Source organism: Lampetra planeri, chromosome 72 (assembly GCF_965212315.1).
Source record: "Lampetra planeri chromosome 72, kcLamPlan1.2.h2, whole genome shotgun sequence".
Taxonomy (NCBI): Eukaryota; Metazoa; Chordata; class Hyperoartia; order Petromyzontiformes; family Petromyzontidae; genus Lampetra; species Lampetra planeri.
Genome location: NC_136177.1, coordinates 805,723 through 833,174, shown reverse-complemented (window position 1 = coordinate 833,174; position 27,452 = coordinate 805,723). Strand labels below are relative to the sequence as shown.

Genomic DNA, 27,452 nt, shown 5'->3' with positions numbered 1-27,452 from the left:
CTAATATTTTTAATACTTATTTTTATATAATTTGTGAATCTTGAAACATCTGCTCCGAGTTTTGTTTCAATAATTTAGCTCATGTACCTTGTGTTCAACCAGTGTTCTGAGTGCGATGTCGTGGTTAGGAGATGTCAACTACCTCGCCTTGTATACAGGAGGTCATGGGTTTGATTTCCGACCCTGACGCCTGTGTTCTTGGAGTTTGTATGTTCTCCCACGTTGATTTTTCTCCGGGTCCTCCAGGTTTTCCCTCCACATACAATAACGTGCGTTTTAGAGTATTTGGCTACTGCTATAAATTTCCACACTTTGATCAGTCACTTCATTGAGCTATAATTTGTGACATCCAGGTCGCATCTGAAAAAGAGCTATGTAGTAGCTCAGAGATCCCACGGGGGGCACAGAAGCCCTGTGGTACTCACAACAATTGTGCAGGGCTTCTCTCCCGCCCGGGTGTGAATCTTCGCGTGGCTTCTGAGATCCCACGGGGGCGCACAAAAAATCCTTCCCCGCACCCACGACACTTATTGGGGTTTTGCCCCACCCAAGTGTTGATCTTTGTGTGGTTTCTGAGATCCGACGGGTCGAAACTAAAAAAGCCTTCCCCGCACTCACGACACTTGTGGAGGCTTCTCTCCCGCCCGGGCGTGGATCTTCGCGTGGCTTCTGAGATTCGACGGGCGTGCGAAGGCCTTGCCGCACACCAAGCACTGGTACGGGTGCTCCCCCGTGTGGATTATTGCGTGGCTCCTGAGGACGTAGGCGTGGAAAAATGCCATCCCGCACTCTGGGCAGACGTGCGGCCTCTCGCCCGTGTGCGTCCTCACATGGTTGGCCAGGGCCGAAGGGCGGATGAAGCCCTTGCCGCACACGGCACACTCGTGCGGCCTGTCGCCGGTGTGGATCCTCATGTGGCACCTGAGGTTCGACGACAGCGCGAAGCCCTTGCCGCACACGGCACAGACGTGCGGCCTCTCGCCCGTGTGCATCCTTGCGTGGCCCCTGAGGTCCCACGGGCGGGCGAAAGCCGCGCCGCACACAGGGCATGCGTGCGGCCTGTCGCCCGTGTGGACCCTCGCGTGGCTCCTGAGGTTCGACGACGCGGCGAAGCCCTTTCCGCACACGCCGCAGACGTGCGGCCTCTCGCCAGTGAGAGCCCTCGCGTGGCGCTTCGGTTCTGATGAGCATTTTAACCCCTTGAAGTTGCTACTGCCCTGCGCTGGCAATTGAAGTTTCTTGTTGAGGAGCGCCTTCCCGCGAACTGCGGCCGAGAGCCCCTGCTGCTGTTCGCCTTCCAGCAGTGTCGCTGTATCACACAAATAGAAATTGACAAACTTTTATTTTACACTTTTTAGAATTTGCAAAAATACCATGAGAAATGTGCCTCCGAGCTCTGGAGACTACCTGGAGAATATTCTAGGCATGTGTTGACAATGATAGCGAATAAGTGGAGACTCTGACTTTTTGAAGATATTAACATACATTTGTTATCATGTTACGGTGTATTATCCATTCTTTTCCCATTAAAAACGATAGTCCCATACAAGTGTTAACATGTTTTTTGAAAACCATGTATTTTTGAACGCGACGTGAAAACCACCGCTTGCCATCTCGAGACGCCGAAACCCCTCCTGATTTTTTTAAAATAACAATTTAAAGGTCTAGTACAGGGGTTGCCCTTGTAAGAGGTGTTACGGGAGGGCGAACAAACACACCAGGGGTGGTTATGCCCGCACGTGGAAGGATGCTTACATCCACGTCTGCACCGTTTAGCCTGGGGGGCTAAAACGGCGCTGTGATCCCCCACGGCCCCACCCCTCGGTGGGGGAGTTGCTATATAAGGCGGTGAGCCGGTGGGCTCGGGGTTCAGTGTTTAGCTTAAACCAGCGAAGAAGGAAGACCGGCTAGATAGGCCCTGGGACTCCCCTGGATCGCCGTCCTTCTAAGGACCGACCAGGGCAAGCCAGTGGCATGGCCCCGAGAGCCCAGAACTGATGTTCTTGTAAGAGCCGGTCTGGGGACTCAGGGTGCCGTAATCCCAGCTTGGCCAGAGCTGGTCAGCTAGCCTCCCCTAGCTCTGTAGTGGAGGACCTGGGAGTAGGCTAGCTGGGATAGAGATTGTGGGATCTCCCTGTTAGACGGGTGAAGGGGCCGATACCCCTTCGAGTGTTGTATACCTTGGCCTGTATATAGTGGAACGTTTAATAAATAAGTGTGCCTCCGACTACGTCGTCCAAGTCTCTTTGAACCTACTACACACTGACCTGTAACAGACCAAGGGCTGCAAAAAGTAGCCCGATGAGTTCTGCCAAAAAGACAAGTGTATATACAGGGTGCTTACATGTAGTTTTTTAAATGTAAGCACAGCACGCAAACCGCTACACTACCGCTCCCCCACACACAGACTCACACTCGCTCCTTACCACCACCAGCACAAACACCATTGCCGTCCTCCTCCTCTTCCAAGGTCACTTCGATCTCCGCCACATCTGACGAAGCCGCCAGCTCCCGACAGGACACTAACGGCTCTCCAGGCCATGGAAAGGATTTGTCGCGCCGCATGCGGTCGTCCAAAGCCTCCTCCTCTGCTTCTTCATCGTCTTCATCGTCACCCTCAACCTTCACCTCCACCACCTCCTCCTTCTCCTGTTTAATGTGAAGGTCACGGTGTTCACCCAGAAGGTCCTCTTCTTTAATCTGAACGTGAGCTCCTAGAACTGGGGGGGGAAGAGGGGGTGAACAAAAATGAAAAACATCCTCGTGAATGTTCAGCTCTGCGGAAACATACCCCGGAGGGTAGCATAGCAGTCAGCACTACGCTGCACTATGAACCTGGTGACCCGAGGTCGATTCTCACTCACGGCCAACACCAGCGACAATTACACTGGTCTACAGCCAAAATGCTTCCGAAATAAATGTAGTCCAACTTTACTAATTCTGGTTCACTGAGAATGAAAATGATGCTAGAAATTGTTGATTGGCTCTAGTTTTCAAGATATGCTACTAGGTCAGTATATACGATCCTTGACTTGGGAATGGTCGAGAATAAGTGAGTTATAAAGGTGTAGTGGTGATAACTACTCGCTGTTCGCAAGCTGTGAGAGAGCAGTTGGTAAACAAGGTTTTCCCGCTCAATCAAACAGTTAGGGTCAAATGGGGTGAGGTAGGATCCAAACGCCAGATTGGGAAGGACCAATCGGAGGGGTCCAAGAGGTGGCCGGGGATTGGTTAACCCGGCCACGAACAGGTATAAAAGCCGGAGCGCTGAGAGCTCTTGGTTAGTTTTGCTACACGAAGACCCAAGTCGGCCAAAGACAGCTAGGACCCTGGACCAAGCCTTCCAGCCCTTGTCAGGGCTGGGGCTCAGTGTAACCAGTGGTCAGGGGAGATAGGTCCTGGATAGGACCCTGGCTCCCAGCCTTCCCGGCCTTGTGAGGGCGAAGGTCTTGAGCGACCAGAGGTCGGGGACCCGCCGGGCCAGCGGCGGGTCAGTGTGCCTCCCCTAGGTCCCAGCCGGAGGACGCTAGGCTAGTGGGGGAGATAGCCGGCAAGTCCGGAGTCTGTAGCTCCTCAGGATAACGGGTAAGGGGACCATATACCCCTTGTGTTAGGTGTAGTAAGTATTGGTGAATAAAAGCGTGTGGCCTCTAAGAAGTCTCCGTCTCCTTCAAGAACATTACAAAGGGAAGGGATCTCAATTTAAACCAGAAATTACTAAAATACAAATTTGACTGAATCTATGAATAAATCTATGACTGGGTTTGGACAGTAATTGCTTTTTGAGCAAAATTATGAATGATGCAATCTGAACCTGGTATTGCATCATACATTATATGAATTGCATCATGATATTCATAGAAGTCATGGATGGTGCAATCATAACTAGGCTTACATCCCTCTGCTGAACAAGATGCCCTATATCAGCTCTATAAATCATACAGTGTGGTGCTCTCTTATTTGTCAGTGTTTGATTTTGTAAAGGGACACATTTCTGTTTAGCCAAAGTGAGCAGAGATGCCTCGTACTTGTGTGAACAAAGCAGATAACTTATGTTATGTTTGTGGTGAAGTGCATCACAAAAGCACAGTATAACCATGATGGTTAAGAAAGCCTATCACCTTTATTTTGTACTCTTAGGTTCTTTCGGTAAAGTCACGTAGGTTCAAAAAATAAAATGAAAATAACTAAATTAAATCACGACGTTTCGGAAGCAACACAAGCCTCTGTCATCAGGTGAAACTGCTCCAGTAAAATTACTGTAGCGTGTGAAGAAAGCTATTCAAGACACGTATTTTTATATATAGGGTGCTGGGCAGGGAGGAGCCGTACATGCAGTGTACAAGCACCGTACATGCAGTGTACAAGCACCGTACTTGCAGTGTACAAGCACCGTACTTGCAGTGTACAAGCACCGTACTTGCAGTGTACAAGCACCGAGATGGTTATCCCCCCCCCCCCCCACTCATGGGCTCCTACCTGCCCAGCACCCTATATATTAAAAAAACGTGTCTTAAATAGCTTTCTTCACACGCTACAGTAATTTTACTGGAGCAGTTACACCTGATGACGGAGGCTTGTGTTGCTTCCGAAACATCGTGATTGAATTTAGTTATTTTCATTTATTTATTTTTTATTATTATTATTTTTACCTACGTGACTTTACCGAAAGAACCTAAGAGTATGAATCCTTGCAGTCACGAAAGCTTCAAATCTAGAACCTTTATTTTGGCTGCAAATTTGGAGATCAGGACAGGATGGGAGCCATACACATGTGCTGCAACACTTGTGCAACAAATCTTCACCAGTGGTTGAACAGAAAAAGGAAATTGTTAAAGACATTTCAACAATGGAGAAACGCTATCAGGGAAAATGGAGCCCATCAATGCTTGCAGACTATTGCTGGACAGTGAAGAGATGCTCAATTTAATGACTACAATAGACAAGCCAAGAAGCGTCGAGTAGACACTAAATAAGGACTAAAATATGTACTTATATATACACTAGCGGGAAGTACCCGGTGTTGCCCGGGCGAAAAAGACAGACACACACATCGACCTACACACACTTACAACAACAACAACCGCCATTCGCCACTAAGTGGAGGTGATGTCACCACGACGCTTGTGCCAGGCTATGTGCACCTTGAGGCCACGTGAAGTGTCGAACGCTCGCTGGCAGGAGGTTACGGGATAGACCAAGGTGCCACGGTTCTACTGATGACTGGTTGATGCACCACCTGTACCCCCTACTGTGCCAACTTTCTGTGCTTTAGCCACCCGGCACTCTGCTCGTTGTTGTGAGCGTCGCTCATACGCCCTCCGTTGTTGTTGGAGGGCGACTGCCTCCAACTGCCCAGTAGCATCCTTTACGAGCCTTCTCCACAGAGGCCGATCTGTACACCGCTGGTACCAGTCATCGGCAAGTCCACTCAGCTCCACATCCTCCTGTACCACATCACTCCCTCTTCTCTAGCCCATGCCGCGCCCGTTTAGCCCCCTCAATCTGGCCGAACAAAAGCTGTTTGGGCATGCGGTGATTGAGAATGCGGGCTACATAGCCCAGCCAATGCAGTCTTGCCTGCCGGAGTAGCCCACCAATGGGACTTTGTCCAGATCTTTCGAGGATTTGTGAGCTCCTCACACAATCCAGCCTGGTTAAACCCAGGATTGATCGTAGGCAGGCCAGCCTAAATATTTCTAACCAGCGAAGATGTTCTATTAGGGAGGTCTACGTTTCGCAAGCATAGAGAAGGGAGGGAATGACTGTGGCTGAGAAGAACCGAAGCTTCGTGCGGAGCGACAGACCAGGTAGCTTCCACACAGCGTTACGCAACTGATGAAAAGATAATGCCATTCGACTGATTCAGAGTGAGACCTCTGCTGTTAAACCGGAGCCGGTCATGAGCACACACCCAGGTTTGAGGATCTCTCCACTCTCTCCACAAATGCCCCATCACCGATTGGGAGTTGTGGGGGTGGAGTGCCCGATGGTACAAAATACCCAGGCAGGTGCTTCGTTTTGGTGGGGGTGATGGTAAGGTCCCACCTCTTAGTGGCATACTCCAGTTTCAGCAACAGCACCTCCAACTCCTCCTCTGAGTGAGCCACAATTACCAGGTCATCGGCATACATAACGTGGTTGACCAAGAGGGAGCCATCCCTTGACCGTACCCGGGCATCGATCAGCCTCCTATTGTATCTGAACCAGATGGAAATTCCTCCGGTACAGCTACTGAAGGCTTCAGGAACTACGTGGTCGAAATAGATGTTAAATAATGTGGGAACCAGAGGACATCCCCGTCGCACCCCAAGGTGTACAAGGAATGGCTCTGACTCCCGGCCATGTAGTTTTACCTGGGCCTGCTCACCGTCATGAACGTCCTTAATGAGCGTGAGCAGAGGGTCAGGGACTCCGAAAGCACAAAGAACAACCCAGAGCCCAGGCCTACTGATGGTATCATAGGCCTTGACCAGATCAATAAAGCAGAGATGTAGGTCTTGTTGGAATTCCCTACACCTCTGCTGTAGCAGACAGACAGAAAATATGGCATCTGTGCAGGACCGCCCTTTCCTGAAACCACATTGGGGCTCTGCAAGCCTCTCCTCAGCGTGCCTGGCAAGGCGATGTTGAATAATCCTTGCCAGGACCTTACCCGGCACACTGAGGTGCCCCTGTAGTTGTTACAGTATGTGCGGTTCCCCTTCTTAAAGAGGGGGACCACCAGGGCGTCCTTCCAATCCTGCAGAACCCGTCTAGTGGCCCAGACTGTTTATGATGTCCTGTAGGGCAATCTGTGCACAAACGCCACCTTCCCTCAGCATTTCACTTGGGAGATCATCTCTGCCCGGTGCCTTTCCTGGTCTCAAACTCTGGGTCGCCCTTAGTACTTCCTCAACAGATGGCACCTCAGCCAGCCACTCACAGGGGGTGACTTCCTCTTAATTTGGGAGCTTTCGTGACTGCAGGAATTATTCTTTGGTTCTTTTCGGTTAAGTCACGTCTAAAAATAAAATAATAAATCAAAATAAAACAACACATTACGACGTTTCGATTGCAACACAAGCAATCATCATCAGGCATAAAAGAAATAGCAACAAAAATCTAACCAGAAAACTATAGACCGACATACAAGCAGACAGACATCACAACGGCACACATAGAGAGGAGTATACAGGCACACGAAAATTAAATAACCTAGTAAAATATTGAAATGTGATGTAATACAACACAGAGAGTCGGTTAACACACAATTAACGCATGGCCTGGTTGACTACGTGTTTCAAAATTTGCTAAGTTAGAATTTTAAGTGTGAGCAACAAATATCTAACTAGAAAACTAGACAGACATACAAGCAGACAGACATCACAACGGCACACAGAGAGAAGACACAAATCGGCTGTGTGAGCAACAAAAATCTAACTAGAAAACTATAGACAGACATACAAGCAGACAGACATCACAACGGCACACAGAGAGAGGACACAAATCGGCACAAAGAGATGGTCGTTTCTGTGACGGTCCCTTAAATATAGAGAGGAGGGGGAGGGGACGGGGGGAGGGAGAGGGCAGGGAGATCAATGGGTGCACGCCAACGTACTCCTATTGTAAGTGAGATGATAGACGCGGCACAGGAGGCAAACCTGAAAATTAGGACAAACTTCCTCCTCCAATATTTGAGGCACCGTAGCCTCAGCAGGGTCATCCCCACTTTGTCCCATGATGTTTTCCAGGCTGAGGGATTTCCCCTCCCCCAGGACCTCACAGATATGCTCAGCAAATCTGCAAACCTGTTCCTGGGGGTCTGAGATAGGATCACCGTTCTTTCCCTTAATGATGGTAATAGGTGTGGCGCTGCAGGTTACTTTTTTGATGGAGGTAAATAGGGATGTGTGATCGTGGGCCATTGAGGCAGACTCCATCTCCTCAGCAAACCACGACCACCACCAATCCTTGCAGCACCTCACAGCTCTCCAAACCTCCGTGCGAAGGCTTCGGTAAGCCTCATTCTCTGACGTGGGATCCTGTACACGACAAGAGTGGGCCTATCGCTTTTTCTCAACCATCCCGAACACCTCTGTCAGCCAGGGTCTCTGGGGAGGTCTGGACCGCGTACCCAAAGCAGCCATTGCAGCTGCATGTGTCACAGTCCTAAATCTCGCCCATTTACCCTCGACATCAGGGGAAGTGGGGGACAATGCTAACCCCAGCCGCAAGCGATGATGAAATTCTCGCTTGTAACTTCCATCAGCTAGCTGAGACCAGGCCACCTTAGGTTGGAATGGGGTCCTGGGTGTACACCCACCACCGGAGTGAAAGAATGGCAGGCGCATCTTACAGATGACAAGTCGATGGTCAAAGGGCAGATTAGCTCCACGGTAGGTCCTGGTGTCAAGGACATGGGCTCGCATCCGCTGGTCCGTCACTATGTAGTCCAGCAGATGTTCTTGCTTGGACCCGGCATGCATCCATGATGTTGTGTGGATGCGCCGATGCCGGAACAGCGTGTTGGTAATTACAAGCCCATGGGCAGCACAAAAATGTAACAGCCTGTTACCATTGTTATTGAGCTGATCTGGCCCATGCCTTCCAATCACTCCAACCAGGTGCCAGCATCATGACCAACTCGGACATTGAAGTCACTGACTAGCAGACGTCTCGGACAAGAGGAAAGGGGAGTTAAGGATGGGTCTCTATGGGTTTCAGTGTGTTTCTGTGGGTCTCCGTGGGTCTCTATGGGTCCCTGTGGGTCTCCACAGAGATTCCACTCCACAGAGATCCACTCCACAGAGATTCTACTCCACAGATTCCACTCCACAGAGATGCCACTCCACAGATTCCACTCCACAGAGATTCCACTCCACAGATTCCACTCCACAGATTCCACTCCACAGATTCCACTCCACAGATTCCACTCCACAAAAATCCACTCCACAGATATTCCACTCCACAGATTACACTTCACAAATTCCACTCCACAGATATCCACTCCATAGATCCACTCAACAGATTCCACTCCACAAAATACACTCCACAGAGATCCATTCCACAGAGATCCACTCCACAGATTCCATTCCACAGAGATTCCATTCCACAGAGATTCCACTCCACAGAGATACCAATACACGCAGATTCCACTCCACAGAGATTCCACTCCACAAAGATTCCACTCCAGAGATTCCACTCCACAAATATCCACTCCACAGATTCCATTCCACAGATTCCATTCCACACAGATTCCATTCCACAGATATTCCACTCCAGAAATTCCACTCCACCACAGAGATTCCACTCCACAGTTGTCCACTCACCGTCGTGCGACTCTCGTGGCTCCACCTTCACGCGTGGCCGCGTCTCAGCCCCGGCCTCGTGTCCGCCAGCCTCTCGCTTGACAGTCGGTGGCCACGACGGGAAATGCTCCACCGCATCGCCTGTCCCGAAAGCAACAAAGGAAAAGACACGGCAAGAATCGGTTCGACTTATTTCATACTGTAGGAGGAATAATTAATTCAGACCGGTGGTTCTTAAACCTTTTCTTGCAGCCTGTGCATAGTGGAGTGTATAGTGTAGTGTTCAGTGTAGTGTAGTATATAGTCGCGTAGTGTATAGTGTAGTGTATAGTAGTATAGTAGTGTAGTGTATAGTGTCGTGTTTAGTGTAGTGTATAGTATAGTGTATAGTCGTGTAGTGTACAGTGTAGTGTATAGTAGTATACTGTATAGTAGTGTAGTGTATAGTGCATTGTATAGTCAGTTTAACACGTAGGCTTTCACGACCAATATCATCCATAATACAGGTTGTTAAGGTTAGATCTCATAAATATATACAGTGAGGGAAAAAAGTATTTGATCCCCTGCTGATTTTGTACGTTTGCCCACTGACAAAGAAATGATCAGTCTATAATTTTAATGGTAGGTTTATTTGAACAGTGAGAGACAGAATAACAACAACAAAATCCAGAAAAACGCATGTCAAAAATGTTATAAATTGATTTGCAATTTAATAAGGGAAATAAGTATTTGACCCCCTCTCAAACAGAAAGATTTTTGGCTCCCAGGTGTCTTTTATACAGGTGTAATATAGTTGAGGACTCTTGGACGCCGGGGTTGGAGGCACACGTATTTATTCCGCGTCAGTTGGCACAATCACGGACATACAACACTGGAGGGGGTATCGGCCCCCTCACCCGGCTAGCTGGGGATACACTTGCTAGCTATGCCTAACCTACCTCCTAGTCCTCCACTAACGGGCTAGGGGAGGCTATCTGGACCGACACTGGTAAGTCGGGCTTACGGTACCCGGAGTCCCAGACCAGCTCTGATAAGAGCACCGGCTCTGGCTCTCGGGACCACGCCGCTGGCTCGGTCCTGTTCGGCCCTGATAAGGGCGGCGATCCAGGGGAGTCCAGGGCTCTATCTGGACGATCTTCGGTCTTCACTGGTTTAGCTTAACATTCTCCCCGAGCCCTCCGGCTCATCCCCTTTTATACCAAACCCCCCGCTGAGGGGTGGGGCCCCGGGGGATCCCAGCTCCGAGTCAGCCCCCCAGGCTGCCCGATGCGGACGTCGCTGGGAGCACCTGCCCGTGCACCGTCATAGCCACGCCCACTGTGTTTCTTTCCCATCTGATCCCATTGTATACAGCCCCTCCGTAACACCCCTACACAGGTAACGAGCCGAGATTAGGAGCACACTCTTAAAGGGAGTGCTCCTAATCTCAGCTTGTTACCTGTATAAAAGACACCTGTTCACAGAAGCAATCAATCAATCAGATTCCAAACTCTTCACCATGGCCAAGACCAAAGAGCTCTCCAAGGATGTCAGGGACAAGATTGTAGACCTACACAAGGCTCGAATGGGCTACAAGACCATCGCCAAGCAGCTTGGTGAGAAGGTGACAACAGTTGGTGCGATTATTCGCAAATGTCAGAAACACAATAGAACTGTCAATCTCCCTCGGCCTGGGGCTCCATGCAAGATCTCACCTCGTGGAGTTGCAATGATCATGAGAACGGTGAGGAATCAGCCCAGAACTACACGGGAGGATCTTGTCAATGATCTCAAGGCAGCTGGGACCATAGTCACGAAGAAAACAGTTGGTAACACACTACGCCGTGAAGGACTGAAATCCTGCAGCGCCCGCAAGGTCCCCCTGCTCAAGAAAGCACATACACATGCCCGTCTGAAGTTTGCCAATGAACATCTGAATGATTCAGAGGACAACTGGGTGAAAATGTTGTGGTCAGATGAGACCAAAATGGAGCTCTTTGGCATCAACTCAACTCGCCGTGTTTGGAGGAAGAGGAATGCTGCCTATGACCCCAAGAACACCATCTCCACCGTCAAACATGGAGGTGGAAACATTATGCTTTGGGGGTGTTTTTCTGCTAAGGGGACAGGACAACTTCACCGCATCAAAGGGACGATGGACGGGGCCATGTACCGTCAAATCTTGGGTGAGAACCTCTTTCCCTCAGCCAGGGCATTGAAAATGGGTCGTGGATGGGTATTCCAGCATGACAATGACCCAAAACACACGGTCAAGGCAACAAAGGAGTGGCTCAAGAAGAAGCATATTAAGGTCCTGGAGTGGCTTAGCCAGTCTCCAGACCTTAATCCTATAGAAAATATGTGGAGGGAGCTGAAGGTTCGATTTGCCAAACGTCAGCCTCGAAACCTTAATGACTTGGAGAAGATCTGCAAAGGGGAGTGGGACAAAATCCCTCCTGAGATTTGTGCGAACCTGGTGGCCAACTACAAGAAACGTCTGACCTCTGTGATTGCCAACAAGGGTTTTGCCACCAAGTACTAAGTCATGTTTTGCAGAGGGGTCAAATACTTATTTCCCTCATTAAAATCCAAATCAATTTATAACATTTTTGACATGCGTTTTTCTGGATGTTTTTGTTGTTATTCTGTCTCTCACTGTTCAAATAAACCTACCATTAAAATTATAGACTGATCATTTCTTTGTCAGTGGGCAAACGTACAAAATCATCAGGGGATCAAATACTTTTTTCCCTCACACACAGCCAATTACTAAGGTTTGATAGTAGTTTTTTGCCTTTTGTTTCATAATACCTTTCATTTTTTAACCATTTTGATGATTTTTAAAGTGTTACATGAAAAAGTAAAAGTGACATGTTATCATGTAAAGCAACGATAAACACATGAAAAGACCTAGGTTTACAATTTATGAGTCAAACTCTATTATCTACACAATATACAAAGACTAAAAATGTAAAAACTTGAATATCTTGGGAACAGAAACCAATCAGTTGTTTTAATTGTCATATTTGAATTAAGCACGTAAACATCGATAATAAACAGCACATTTCATTTCTGAAGCAGATGACGTCTAAAAAATTGTAGACCAGTGTTATCTGAATCGGTCCAGGGCCTCCTCTCAGTCGACTCAGCCTCAAATGCGTTTCCTGGTGCGGTGTGTAGTAAACATCGCCACTAGGAAGACAAAGGTGGTCGGGCGTGGTGCTAGCCACCGACCCCCTCACGTACCATGCCGGCCTTCAAAGGTTCTTGCTAACAGCACTTGCACCAACAGTCTGTTACAGGTTATATGGGGGATATTTGTCTTTGTTTTCTGTTGTGTCGGCATATGTTTGTGTGTTTGTGTGGGCGTAGGTTAAGGCCTTAACGTGCACATAGCCTGGCACAAGTGCCGTGGCGACGTCACCTCCACTTAGTGATGAATGGCGTGTATGCGCATGTGTGTATCTGTGTATGTTGAACTTCTTTCGAATCGTACGTAGCCAACCGTAGCTAATCGGAGGTGCGGGTGGTGGAAGGACAACAAACTAAACACAACAAGGAGTTCTAAAGCCATTAGTTCTCAATGTAGCATAGTGTAATAGTGTCGGCTGGTGGACAGCAGCGGCAACTGTGGTGGACAGACAGTACACACGCTGGTGAACGTGTACATGGGTGTGTTGGCAAGCCGTAGAAATGGGGAAAGGGTCACGAAGGACCCCATCTGAAAGCCCCTGGAACCTGCTAGTGGGTTCGACAAGGGAGGCGCGGCCAGGGCTGAGTCAGGCCGTGCTGGTAGGATAAAAGGAGCCGAGAGCAGGAGCTCGAGGCTGCCGGTTCTGGGATTGGATTTGTCTCGTCGTTACTGTCGTCTCGTCGCCGTCATCGCCGCCGTCTTCGCTCGATATTGCGCTTCTAGATAGCAGTTGGCCGTCTCAGTCAGCGCCATCTGTGTTATAGACGGCTAGTGTTGTGTATAGGTCGGCTAAGCGACTGCAGAGAGTGTGCAGACGAAACCGTGAATGTTCTAACTCAAAGGTGCCTCCTACAAACCTCGTCTCCAATTCAATGACACTACAGTAGTATAGTGGTGTAGTGTATAGCAGTGCAGTGTATAGTGTAGTGTACAGAAGTGTGTTATATAGTAGTGTTGTGTGTAGTATTGTATAGCATACTGTAGTGTTATGTATAGTAGTGGAGAGTATATAGTAGCATAGTGCGTACTAGTGTAGGGGTGTTACGGAGGGGCTGTTATACAATGGGATCACACGGGAAAGAAACACAGTGGGCGTGGCTATGTCGGTGCACGGGAAGGTGCTCCCAGCGACGTCCGCATCGGGCAACCTGGGGGGCTGACTCGGAGCTGGGATCCCCCGGGGCCCCACCCCTCAGCGGGGGTTTTGGTATAAAAGGGGATGAGCCGGAGGGCACGGGGAGAGATGTTGAAGCTAACCAGTGAAGACAGAAGGTCGTCTAGATAGAGCCCTGGACTCCCCTGGATCGCCGCCCTTATCAGGGCCGAACAGGATCGAGCCAGCGGCGTGGTCCCGAGAGCCAGAGCCGGTGCTCTTGTAAGAGCTGGTCTGGGACTCCGGGTACCGTGAGCCCGACTTACCAGTGTCGGCTAGCTAGCCTCCCCTAGCCCGTTAGTGGAGGACCAAGAGGTAGGCTAGGCGTAGCTAGAGGGTGTATTCCCAGTTAGACGGGTGAGGGGGCCGATACCCCCTCCAGTGTTGTATGTCCAGTGTTGTGCTGTACCCGACACGGAATAAATACGTGTGCCTCCAGCCCCTGGCATATCGCACAGCTCTCCTGGCACTGGCAAGAACGGCTTTCCCGCGAATGGATGACGAAGGAGTGGATGCCATGGTGACAGAGAAGATCCTCTTGCTGGTTGACGAATTGGATATTGTCGTCGTGGCGCAGGACGACGCTGAGATGTCTTCCCTCCGGGCCGCACGACACCTCCACGCCAACTTACTCTCGCAGCGACGAAAGGCCAGCAAGGCGGCGACCGGCCGTGCCGTAGCTGCAGCCACCCTCCCGGCGGAGGAAATTTGCGCCGTCGACCGTCAGCTGGAGTGGAGAGCGGGAGTACGGCCGGCTCGGGACGGACCGAGCCGCCTCGACCAGCCAAAGTCATCGGGAGCGCTCCCGCGCTGCTACAATTGCGGCCTCCGGGGTCATGTGGCCTCGGGATGCCGGTCTCCTCGGCAGCGCGGGGCGACGCCTCGACAGGACGCCGCGCCTCTTCCCAAGCTCCAACAACATAACCCGGCGAGTCGCGGCACCCCACATGGTTGGCCTACACACACACCCATCACACACTCACGCACCGCAACGAACAGGGGTCTGAAATTGCACACCGTCGCGCCAACACGTACCACTGTGGGGACTAATATCTAACCCAGCCAGTGGTCCATGTTGGCCCATCGCGTTGTGGCCGCGTCGTCGGGGTCGTCAGTCGTTGTGGGGCACATTGATGGGGTTGAGGTGCGCATCCTGGTCGATACGGGAGCATCGGCGACCATTATTTCGGAATTAATTTACAACATTCTTCCTGCTCAGAGCCGTCCTTTGCTGCCCATTGATGTTCCATTCTATGCTGCTAACGGGGGCTCACTTGGCATCATTGGACAAATTCGAGCGCAAATTTCTATCAGGGATATCAAATTTTCTGGCCCAATTTTTGTCTCCTCCTCGCTGGTGGTTCCGTGCCTGCTGGGGACGGACTTCCTGGCCAAAATGCCAATCCGTATCTTAGTCGACCAGTGCTGTATTGAGCTCCCGTCGGGCCGACGTATGTCATTTCTGCCGTCTCCCTCTGCGGGTCGGACGGCGTTCGCGACGGTACCGGCGCTCGTCGATAGAACGGTACGCGTACCGCCGGGGGCCCAGATGCTGGTGCCTCTTAAACTACGTCGGCCTTTCGCTAAGAAGATTGGGGACCAGGGGGTTCTGCTGGGACTGTCTAGGGTCGGGGTTAGCGGACCTCACTTAATTCCGGCCCAGACCATCGTTAAAGGGGACGGGGACCCTTTCATCGCGGTCCTCAATGTGGGGTCGCGGACGGTGGTGGTTCCACAGGGGACCGTGCTTGCGCATGCAACGCCGGTGCCCTGTGAGGAGCCCGTCGTAAATCATGTAAGCGCTGCCCCTCTGCCGCGACCACATACGGACAGTGATGAGGGGTGGCTCGAGGCGCTTTGTGCGGGATCGACGGACCTGTCAGACTTACAGCGTCAAAAGCTTAAAACACTGCTGCGTGAATTTTCCGACGTTTTCAGTCGGAACAAATACGATCTGGGCTGTACTCATCTGCTGCGTCACCATATTGATACGGGTGACAGCGCGCCAATACGCCAGAATCCTTTTCGGTTAAGTTCCGCCGAAAAGGACCATGTCAAATCGGCCGTTGATGACATGTTAGCCGCCGACATCATTTCTCCTTCTACCAGCCCTTGGGGAGCGCCGATTGTCTTAGTTAAAAAACATGACGGCTCGTTGCGGTTTTGCGTCGATTTTAGTCGCCTCAACAAAATTTCTGTTGCCGATGCATACCCGCTCCCACGGATGGACGAATCGCTTGACGCCTTGGCGGGGGTGCGATTCTTCTCCACATTGGATTTGCTTTCGGGATTCTGGCAGCTTCCTCTGGACGATGATTCGAAACCCAAAACTGCATTCCGTACACCGCACGGCCTGTTCCAATTCAACCGGTTGCCGATGGGACTCCACTCAGCGCCGGCAACTTTCCAGCGATTGATGGAATTGGTCTTGGCTGGGTTACAATGGGACTCGTGCTTGATTTATTTGGATGACGTTATCGTCTTTAGCAAAACATTCGACGAACATCTCCAGAGGTTGCGGGCGGTTTTCCTCAAAATGCGGGCTGCTAATTTGAAATTTAAACCCCAGAAGTGTCATTTGTTACGCGAATCTGTGCGTTATTTGGGATATATTGTCGGACGCTCAGGTATTGCTACCGATCCCGCCAAAACGCAGTGTGTCAGCTCCTGGCCGACTCCCACCTCTGTGGGAGAGGTCAGGAGTTTCGTTGGTTTTGCGTCATATTACCGACGGTTTGTCGCGGATTTTGCAACGATTGCAAAGCCCTTACATGCTTTGACATCTAAGGGGGTCCGGTTTCACTGGGGACAGGAGGAGGAGGCTGCTTTCAGATCCCTCCGGGACGCTCTGGTAAAGGCTCCTCCTTTGGTTTACCCTGATTTTTCCAAACCCTTTTTGCTCGACACGGACGCGAGCAACAGGGGAATTGGAGGCGTGCTTTCGCAGGTGGTTGACGGCGTGGAACGGGTAGTAGCGTACGGTAGTCGGGTGTTGTCTCCAGCGGAGCAAAGATATTGTGTCACCCGTCGGGAACTGTTGGCAATTGTTAACTTTATCCAACAGTATCGCCCATATCTGTACGGTCAGCATTTCACCGTCCGCACAGATCATGCGGCACTACAGTACGCCCTGCGAGTTGAACAACCATCGGGACAATTGTCTCAATGGTTCGAGATTCTCCAGGACTTAGATTTCGAAACTACGTACCGTAAGGGCGTTCGCCACACCAATGCGGACGCTCTGTCACGGCTGCCAACCACCTCCGAATGCGCATGCCTCCTGGGGTCGGGGCGTTGCAGGCCTCCGAGTGACATGTCCGTTCCGGTCCTGGCGGCTGCCGCTGACACAACGTCGATGACGGGTTCGATTGCACAACAGGGAAAAGATTCCTTGCTGGGGTTGCCTGTTGCTGAATGGGGGCGCCTCCAGATGGAGGACACCTCCCTCCTCGCGTTGCGTCGTCGCGTCGGAAGTGCTGGGCGGGAGAGGGGTGATGTCGACTCATGGGAGATGGTCCAGGGTCTGTTAATGCATTGGGACGGGAGATCCCATCGACACCGGCTGGTGGTCCCTTCTGGTTTGCGGGGTAAGGTGGTGTGGGCCGCGCATGAGCGTCTCCTCCACCTGGGGACTCAAAAGACCCTCGCCATGCTCCAGCTGGATTTTTTTTGGCCGGGTATGACAAGGGATGTCGGGGATCTGTTGGGGTCATGTCCTCGGTGTGCGCAACGTAAACCACCAGCACGGGAGTCTAACCCGCCTTTGCAATCCATCAGAGTTTCCAGGGTCAACGAGCTTGTCGCGCTTGATATTCTGGGCCCATTCCCCGCTACCCCCAGTGGCAACAGATACCTGTTGACTGGGGTGGAATATTTTACGCGCTGGCCTATGGCCTGGCCCCTTGCCAACCAGTCGGCAGCAGCCATCGCGGAGGCCTTTGTCCAGGGATACGTCCTGGACAAAGGTGCTCCGGAGCGGCTGCTGACCGACCAGGGCAAAACATTTTCTGGTAAACTTCTCCAAGAGGTCTGTGAGCTCCTGGGCACGAAAAAAATTCGTACCTCCCCATATCATCCGCAAACTGACGGGATGGTGGAGCGTCTGCATCGAACCATTACGTCAATGCTGTCCCAACAGGTCTCGGACTCACAGACCAATTGGGACCTTCAAATTCAAGGGGTGTTGGCAGCATATAGAATGGCTCCCCATGCGGCGACGGGATTTCCCCCCTTCTTCCTGATGTACGGCCGCGAACCTGACCCACCTGTTCAGACCCAGCTGCAGATCTCCACGCCGCGGGGTAAATCTAAATTGGCCGACCATGTGAAATTCAATATTGCTAAATTAACAGAGGCACGGGAGGCTGCTATGCAAAATTCTGACCTCCGCCAGAAGGCTAACGAGAGGCTCAGGCTGGGTCGGGCGCACGTGCTGCAGTGGAAACCAGGTGACAGGGCATGGTTACACTGTCCCCAAGTACCACTTGCAACCTCCTCTAAACTGGTGCGGCCGTGGCGGGGTCCTGTGGAGGTGGTTCAGGTTTTGCGGCCTCAGTGTGTACGTATCAAATGGGGGAAGCGGCGGTGGTTTGTGCACCCCTCCAGATTGAAACCGTTCGTTGCGGTCCGAGTTCCCACTTCACACACGCATGGCCAAACATGTGGGGGGTCCGCCGACTCCCAGGGTCCGCCTCCGCTGCTCTCACCTAACGTGCTGCCGGCTGTCCCACCCCCAGGTGCACCGGGAGTGACGGGCTCACGCCCGTCAACCCCTCCTGGGGATGCCGAGGGTCACGCGGCAACAGAAAGTGACTCACTCGGACACGGACGGTTGCCACCCAACAGTCCGCCATCCGGGGTTGCCCCGTGTGACGGGCCTGCTGCAAGAACGCGCGCGAAAATGCGCAGACTTTTGTGATGCCCGGAGGATTGTATATATGTTGTGTTCACTGTGTGTTGTGTGTGTGGTGTGGTTTCCTGCTAATTGTATATATGGTGCTCTTACGGAATTCGTATTTATTCGGGGGGGGTGCGTCGGGTTATTTTCTCTTCTTGCTGTTGTTGTTCTTGTTGTTGTTCTTGTTGTTGTTCTTGTTGTTGTTATTGTTAAAAAAAATTGTGAGGCACACGCGGGTTCAAGGGGTAAATACACTTTTATTGTCGTTTTGTTGCAGCCGGGACGGCTGCGAGCTGTACAGGGGGGGGGTGATGTAGGGGTGTTACAGAGGGGCTGTTATACAATGGGATCACACGGGAAAGAAACAGTGGGCGTGGCTATGTCGGTGCACGGGAAGGTGCTCCCAGCGACGTCCGCATCGGGCAGCCTGGGGGGCTGACTCGGAGCTGGGATCCCCCGGGGCCCCACCCCTCAGCGGGGGTTTTGGTATAAAAGGGGATGAGCCGGAGGGCTCGGGGAGAGATGTTGAAGCTAACCAGTGAAGACAGAAGGTCGTCTAGATAGAGCCCTGGACTCCCCTGGATCGCCGCCCTTATCAGGGCCGAACAGGATCGAGCCAGCGGCGTGGTCCCGAGAGCCAGAGCCGGTGCTCTTGTAAGAGCTGGTCTGGGACTCCGGGTACCGTGAGCCCGGCTTACCAGTGTCGGCTAGCTAGCCTCCCCTAGCCCGTTAGTGGAGGACCAAGAGGTAGGCTAGGCGTAGCTAGAGGGTGTATTCCCAGTTAGACGGGTGAGGGGGCCGATACCCCCACCAGTGTTGTATGTCCAGTGTTGTGCTGTACCCGACACGGAATAAATACGTGTGCCTCCAACCCCGGCGTCCAAGTCTCCTGGAACGTTATTACACTATTATAGTGTAGTAGATAGTGTTATGTATAGTAGTGTATACCAGTGTAGTCTATAGTATAGTGGATAGTATTGTAGTGTATACCAGTGTAGTGTATAGTGGTGTGTATAGCTGTGTAGTATATAGTAGTGTATAGGGTAGCAGTGTCATGTATAGTCGTGTAGTGTATAGTAGTGTGTAGTGTAAAATAGTGTAGTGTGTAGTGTATAAACGTGTAGTGTATAGTGTAGTGTTTAATTGTGTATAGCACAGTGTATAGTATAGTGTACAGTAGTGTAGTGTGTACTGTATAGTAGTGTAGGGTAGTGTATAGTAAGGTTTGTCACGTAAACAGAACATGCCAATTCGTTACTAGTACAGCGCACCGGTGTGTTGGAGAGCAAAACCACAACAGATCGTACCCAGATTGTAAATGTTGTGGATTTGCTCTCCAACACACAACCAGTGTGCTGTACCAGTAACGAATTTGCACGTTCAGTTTACATGACAAACCTTACTAAATGGTTGTGTCGGGTGGTGGCAGGTTTAACGACACTTTTATATACAGGTTGCTTAAAAATATTTTAACACTTATATGAAACTATCGTTTTTAATGGAAAAGAACGGATAATACACTGTAACATAACAAACGCATGTTAATAGCTTCAAAAAGTCAAATAGTCTCCACTTGTTCACCATCATTGTAAACACATGCATGGAATCTTCTCCAGGTGGTCTCCAGAACCCGGAGGCACATTTCTTGTGGTATTGTTGCAAATTCTCAGAAGTTTAATAAATAATTTTGAAGCATCCTGTATTTATGTGATCTCACCCAAAAAAAAATAAGTATTATGGATAATATTGGTCGCAAAACCCTACTTGTTTTTATTTTACCAGGGGTAAGAACCCACTGAGTTACATAAGTCTTTTTCAGAAGCGACCCTGGCCCATCACAGATGATAGCTCAGCGAAGTGGGCTGTTATCATCATCATCACGTGGAAATTTATAGTGGCAGCCAAATTACTCTCTAAACGCGTGGTGATGTTGGTTCTAAATGTGGAGGGAAAAAACCGAAGGACCCGGAGAAAATTCCACACGGCCATGACGAAAGAGAGACACGCAGACTCCTTATAGCCGCAGACGTCAGGGTCGGGATCGAACCCACGACCTCATGCATACAAGGCGAGGGAGGTAACATCTCTTAGCCATGGTGAGAGAGAGAGACGCAAACTCCAAATCTACAGCAGCAGGCGTCAGGGTCTGGATCGCACCCACTACCTCCTCCATACCAGACGAAGTAGTTAGCATCTCATTTGGCACCGCAGAACCAACAAGGACTACGTGCAGATGGGTTGTCGTGTGGTGCCAGCTACCATAGAGAATGGCGGCGGACGTGCCGCTATGGTTCTCTGCGGTGAGTGATGTCGTCTTTAATAAACACACAACGACGCTGCTGCTACTGTGCCTCGCTTGCAATAAAATTAATGCTTCAGCCGCTTTGCACATTCCCCGAGATTGGGTGGTTAATGGGGACACCCACCCCTGACCCTGCGACTAGCAGACGTCTCAGACACGGGGAAAGGGGAGTTAAGGATGAGTCTCTATGGGTTTCTGTGTCTTTCTGTGGGTCTCCATGAGTCTCTATGGGTCCCTGTGGGTCTCCACAGAGATCCACTTCACAGATTCCACTCCACAAATTCCACTTCACAAATTCCACTCCACAGAGATTCCACTCCACAGAGATCCACTCCACAGAGATCCACTCCACAGAGATTCTACTCCACAGATTCCACTCCACATAATACACTCCACAAAATACACTCCACAGAGATCCATTCCACAGAGATCCACTCCACAAATTACATTCCACAGAGATTCCACTCCACAGAGATTCTACTCCACCACAGAGATTCCATTCCACAGTTGTCCACTCACCGTCGTGCGGCTCTCGTGGCTCCACCTTCACGCGTGGCCGCGTCTCAGCCCCGGCCCCGTGTCCGCCAGCCTCTCGCTTGACGGTCAGTGGCCACGATGGGGAATGCTCCACCGCATCGCCTGTCCCGAAACCAACAAAGAAAAAGACAGCGAGAATCGGTTCGACTTATTTCATACTGCAGGAGGAATAATTCATTCAGACCGGTGGTTCTTAAACCTTTACTTGCAACCTGTGCATAGTGGAGTGTATAGTGAAGTGTACAGTGTAGTGTAGTATATAGTCGTGTAGTGTATAGTGTAGTGTATAGTGTCGTGTTTAGTGTAGTGTATAGTGTAGTGTATAGTAGTGTAGTTTATAGTGCATTGTATAGTCAGTTTAACACGTAGGCTTTCATGACCAATTTCATCCATAATACAGGTTGATTGGGTCAGATCTCGTAAATATATAAATGTATCGTTAAACCCGCTACCACTCGACACAGCCAATTAGTAAGGTGTGTCACGTAATCAGAACATGCCAAATCGTTACTAGTGTAGTGACAGAGAAAGGTCACTACTGTGTCGGCCCGTACGAAGGCTGGGGGCCCCAAGGGGGTGCCTGGGGGGTCACGTGGTGGAGGGATCCGGACCCTCCCAGAGGTGGGGGAAGTGAGGCGTGTCCTGGGAAGGGAGGCGTGGCCTGAAGAGAGCCAGCCACGCCGGGGCGGAGCCAGCCACGCCAAACCAGATATAAGCGTGGTGTGAACGCAGAGCGAGGCAGCTGTTGTACTGTACTCCAAGGTGAAGACATCTTCGGTCGTCAAGTCCCGAGTCGTCGTCCTGGGCCAGGCAGGCCGTTGCCTGCCTGGTCCAGTCTGTGTCGTGTTCCAGAGTGTTAGTGAGTTGAGGAAGGTGGTCACCACCTCATGTAGAGTGTTATATTATTTACCGTTTAATAAATAGTGTTGCCTCCAAGTTGCGTGTGTGTGCACCTAATTCGGTCTTACTACATTTGGTGTCAGAAGTGGGGTTCCGTCATGCTGTCTGACAGCTTGACCTGACAGCCCGGAGATCGAGACACTCCGTGGCTTGTCTAGCCTAGTGGGCTGTGCGCTCACATGGCTCAGAGAGTGTGGTCCCGTCATGCTGTCTGACAGCTTGACCTGACAGCCCGGAGATCGAGACACTCCGTGGCTTGTCTAGCCAAGTGGGCTGTGCGCTCACATGGCTCAGAGAGTGTGGTCCCATCATGCTGTGTCTGATGGCTTGACCTGACGGCCCGGAGAGTGAGACACTCCGAGGTGCGTTGAAACAGTGGGCTGGAGATTCGTAAGGTTCAGGTGGAGTTGTCCTGTTACGTTGGGACTGTATCCCTCAGTTGTTAGGGTGCATGTTGTGCAATGAGTGAACGTTGGGTCGTCTCAGCTCGGTCGGTACAGTTATATGCTGCGATGCGAGTCTTCGAGAGAGACTGGGTCGTCTCAGCTCGGTCGGTACAGCTATATGCTGCGATGCGAGTCTTGGAGAGAGACTGGGTTAAAATCCCACCGATATGGCCGACGTGTGCTGCTGGTTGTGACGCCGCGTCGGAAAGGCGGTGGGGTGGTAACATGGAAATTCCCCCCCCGATATGGCCGACGTGTGTTACTGGTTGTGACGCCGCGTCGGAAAGGCGGTGGGGTGGTAACATGGAAATTCCCCCCCGATATGGCCGACGCGTGCTACTGGTTGTGACGCCGCGTCGGAAAGGCGGTGGGGTGGTAACATGGAAATTCCCCCCCGATATGGCCGACGCGTGCTACTGGTTGTGACGCCACGTCGGAAAGGCGGGGGGGTGCTAACGGGTGACTGTCATTGCATGCGTGATTCTAACGGGTGGGGGGGCTGTGCTGGAGCGTAAGTGGGTTAGCCAGTTTTCATGTATAATTGTTGTTAATTCCCCGTTTTCTATGCGGTTCCCTTTTACCCTCGTCGATTCTGTATATATTACGTGATTGTATTTCTTATCGGTCGCCGGTCATTTATTGATGTTGTTGGTTCGGAGGCACACCTTTTCGATGTTTCACAGTTGTGTTACAGCCGGGGACGGCTGTGTGTTTATACAGGGGGGGGTGATGTAGTGACAGAGAAAGGTCACTACTGTGTCGGCCCATACGAAGGCTGGGGGCCCCAAGGGGGTGCCTGGGGGGTCACGTGGTGGAGGGATCCGGACCCTCCCAGAGGTGGGGGAAGTGAGGCGTGTCCTGGGAAGGGAGGCGTGGCCTGAAGAGAGCCAGCCACGCCGGGGCGGAGCCAGCCACGCCAAACCAGATATAAGCGTGGTGTGAACGCAGAGCGAGGCAGCTGTTGTACTGTACTCCAAGGTGAAGACATCTTCGGTCGTCAAGTCCCGAGTCGTCGTCCTGGGCCAGGCAGGCCGTTGCCTGCCTGGTCCAGTCTGTGTCGTGTTCCAGAGTGTTAGTGAGTTGAGGAAGGTGGTCACCACCTCATGTAGAGTGTTATATTATTTACCGTTTAATAAATAGTGTTGCCTCCAAGTTGCGTGTGTGTGCACCTAATTCGGTCTTACTACACTAGTGTAGTGCAATAGCACCGTCTGTTGTCCAGCAATAGCCCAGCGGTGGACGAGCAGTACACACGCCGGTGAGCATATACGCGGGTGTGTCGGCAGGGCAGAGGAACCGGGGCAAGGGTCATAGAAGACCCCGTCTGGAAGCCCCTGGAACCCGCTAGTGAGTTCGAAAACGGAGGCGCGGCCAGGGTGGAGCCAGACCGCGCCGGGTAGCATAAAAGCAGTGGAGAGTGGGAGCTCGTGGCTGCCGGTTGTAGGAAGTGGACTCGTTTCGTCGTCGCTGTCGTATTCGCCGCCTTCGTCACTGCCGTCTTCGCTAAATATTGCGTGGCCAGATAGTTGGCGCCGTTGGTGTAACACGGTCAGGGTTCTGTCAAGGCTAGGCTAGACGACTTGGGAGAAGCAAGGGAGAATCTGTGAACCTGAAGTGTTGAATAAAGCAGGTGCCTCCTCAAAAACCTTGTCTCCCGCTCCACTGATACTACACTAGTACAGCAAACCGGTGTGTTGGAGAGCAAAGCCATATCATTTACAATCTGAGACGACGTTTCACCAGTAATTACAACTAGCTTCATCAGGTGACAGCCAGATTTGTGGAGAAATCATCCTCTAAAGTACCTTAAATAGAGGGTTGATGTGATGACAACGCTTGTGTGTTCTTCTTGCGCGAAGTGGGTGGGGATTAATGAATGCGTATAAATAACTATGGGTATCCATTGCCTTTTGGGTTATTTATATCGTAATCAACATACATTATGTATGCACATTATGCAAGCCCATTGTTGTTATACTTCCTGTCAATTGTTTGTCCTAAAATAGCCCCACCAACTGTAATCCGTATTGAAGTATGGTGACCTGTTGATTGATTCGCTTCCAAGCACCACCAAGTCTGTAGCTATCTGAACGGTAAAAAAATATGTTTAGTTCTCTCATTTTCGATAGATTCTCTAATTAGCCTTGGTCAGTAGTAACTAGTATCGCACAAAACATCAACATTATCAAAAATCAATTGAGTGTCCTTGTTGGCACGTGTGTTCTGCCGCTGCCGACAGTTGTATTTGGGAGTATTTTATATTTCTTTGGTGTTCTGTTAGCCTCCTGCTGATCATTCGTCCTGTTTGCCCAACATAGCATTTGCCACAAGTACAATTGATCCGGTAAACACCTGTTGACAGCTTCGGTAATACATCTTTTGTACCAGATATTCATTTAAGCATTTTATGTACCATGCCAAATCTAGCCAGATGTTTGGAAGAACAAAACATCCGAGTCAGATTTGGTACGGTACATAAAATACAGAAATTAATATCTGGTACAAAAGATGTATTACCCAAGCTATCAACAGGTGTTGATACACACCGCCACACCAGGTACTCATTCGAAGCTGAGTCGACCTAGGGGAGCAGGCCCAGGAACCTGTTCAGATAATTGCCTGTCACTAGTGATGGTGGCCGCGGGTGGGAACCGTGAGAGGGAATCGAACCCGGGTCTCTGCCGGAGTTCAGTGCGTGGTGGAAGCACACTGCTCCCCTCACACCCCCCCTCACACCACACCACCAGCACCACCTCCAGTACCACCACCACCGCCACCTCCAGTGCCACCACCAGCACCACCACCAGTAGCACCACCACCAGTAGCACCACCACCAGCAGCAGCACCACCAGCAGCAGCACCACCACCAGCAGCAGCACCACCACCAATAGCACCACCAGCAGCACCACCACCAGCAGCACCACCACCAGCAGCACCACCAGCACCACCACCAGCAGCACCACCACCAGCACCACCACCAGCAGCACCACCACCAGCACCACCAACAGCACCACCACCACCACCAGCAGCACCACCACCAGCAGCACCACCACCAGCAGCACCACCACCAGCAGCACCACCAGCAGCACCACCACCAGCAGCACCACCAGCAGCACCACCAGCAGCAGCAGCACCACCAGCAGCACCACCACCACCAGCACCAGCAGCACCACCAACAGCAGCACCACCAGCACCAGCAGCACCACCAGCAGCACCACCACCAAATTCACCGACGTCGTCGTCGCCGTCAGCATCCCGTCGAAACGCCATCCCCCAGTGCCCCCCCCCCCCCCCGGCTCTCACGCCACCGGCGACTCTGCAGGGGGCACAGAAGACGCGGGAACGTGACCCGGAACGGCAGGCGCAGCTTTAATTAACTTCACGCAACTTCACGAAACTTCTTCCCGCAACTTCAAGCAACTTCACACGACTTCACGCTGCGTCAAGCAACTTCGATCAACTGCTTCACGCTACTTCACGTTGCGTCAAGCAACTTCGATCAACTTCAAACTACTTCACGCAGCTTCAAGGAACTTCATGCAACTTCTTCAAGCAACTTCAATGAACTTCAAGCAACTGCACGCGACTTCATGCAACTTCTTCAAGCAACTTCACGCAACCTAGATGTAGACTGGGTGTAAACTGGATGTAGACTGGGTGTAGACTACTGGGTGTGGACTGGGTGTAGAATTGGATGTAGACTGGGTGTAGACTGTAGAATGGGTGTGGACTGGGTATAGACTGTAGACTGGGTGTAGACTGGGTGTAGACTGTAGACTGAGTGTAGACTGTAGACTGGGTGTAGACTGGGTGTAGACTATAGACTGGGTGTGGACTGGGTGTAGACTGTTAACTGGGTGTAGACTGGGTGTGGACTGGGTGTAGACTGTAGACTGGGTGTAGACTGTAGACTGGGTGAAGACTGGGTGTGGGCACGGGTGTAGACTGCAGACTGGGTGTAGACTGGGTGTGGACTGGGTGTGGACTGGGTGTAGACTACTGGTTGTGGACTGGGTGTAGACTGTAGACTGGTTGTGGACTACTGGGTGTGTACTGGGTGTAGACTGGATGTAGGCTGTAGACTGGGTGTAGACTGGGTGTGGACTGGATGTAGACTGTAGACTGGATGTGGACTGGGTGTAGACTACTGGGCGTGGACTGGGTGTAGACTGTAGACTGGGTGTGGACTAGATGTAGACTGTAGACTGGGTGTAGACTGGTGTAAACTACTGGGTGTAGACTATAGGGTGTAGACTACATGGTGTAGACTACTGGGTGTGGACTGGGTGTAGACTTGATGGAGGCTAGATGTAGACTGGGTGGATGCTAGATGGAGGCTAGATATAGACTGGGTGTAGACTGAATGTGGACTGGGTGTAGGTGTAGACTGGATGGATGCTAGATGGAGGCTAGATGTAGACTGGATGTAGCCCAGGCGAGACGCTGCGCGCCACCAAGCTAAGGAGGCGGCTACATAGCGGAGAAAGCGGCTCACTTGAGTACTGAACACCCCCCCCCCCCTCAATAATAATAAAAACCTTAATCTGTGCGTCTCAACAAACATCTAGGGCGACTTCCCGACAAGGAAGACGGCTGAAATTTGCGACATAGTTAGCTTGTAGTACACACACAACAAGGATAAACGTCTATCTTCTATCATGTATATAAATACAAACCTTAATCTGTGCGTCTCAACAAACCTCTGGGCGACTTCCGTGACAAGGTAGACAGCTGAAATGTGGTACATGGGCAGCT

At 51.2% G+C, this 27,452-nt stretch overlaps 2 protein-coding genes across 4 annotated transcripts in view; one reads left to right on the top strand and one right to left on the bottom strand.

Annotated features, from left to right (window-relative positions):
• LOC144737678 (uncharacterized) overlaps positions 1-23,849 on the top strand; it is a 62,914-nt gene extending 39,065 nt beyond the window's left edge. For 2 of the 3 annotated variants that reach the window (XM_078620503.1, XM_078620500.1), the window contains exon 8: positions 14,055-23,849. The gene's annotated coding sequence lies outside the window, so the exon portion shown is untranslated. Of the gene's footprint in view, positions 1-2,470; positions 4,497-14,054 lie in introns of those variants that run through there. The other variant, XM_078620501.1, reaches the window with a different exon arrangement.
• Positions 513-27,204, bottom strand: LOC144737670 (uncharacterized). The gene is made up of 5 exons (XM_078620482.1): positions 25,928-27,204; positions 21,334-21,453; positions 9,312-9,431; positions 2,427-2,720; positions 513-1,309 (listed from the first exon to the last, which is right to left on the bottom strand). The coding sequence occupies exons 1-5, from the start codon at positions 25,965-25,967 to the stop codon at positions 615-617; spliced, it is 1,269 nt and encodes a 422-aa protein (XP_078476608.1). The 5' UTR covers positions 25,968-27,204; the 3' UTR covers positions 513-614.
• Positions 27,205-27,452: the final 248 nt, after the last annotated feature.

Excerpts from the sequence above, each read along its gene's own strand:
- LOC144737670 (XM_078620482.1), bottom strand. The coding sequence starts at position 25,967 with ATGGCGTTTCGACGGGATGCTGACGGCGACGACGACGTCG. Across the intron at positions 9,432-21,333 it reads GCCACGAGAGCCGCACGACG|GCGATGCGGTGGAGCATTTC; the intron begins GTGAGTGGACAA and ends CTTTCGGGACAG. Across the intron at positions 1,310-2,426 it reads TGGTGTTTGTGCTGGTGGTG|CGACACTGCTGGAAGGCGAA; the intron begins GTAAGGAGCGAG and ends TGTGTGATACAG.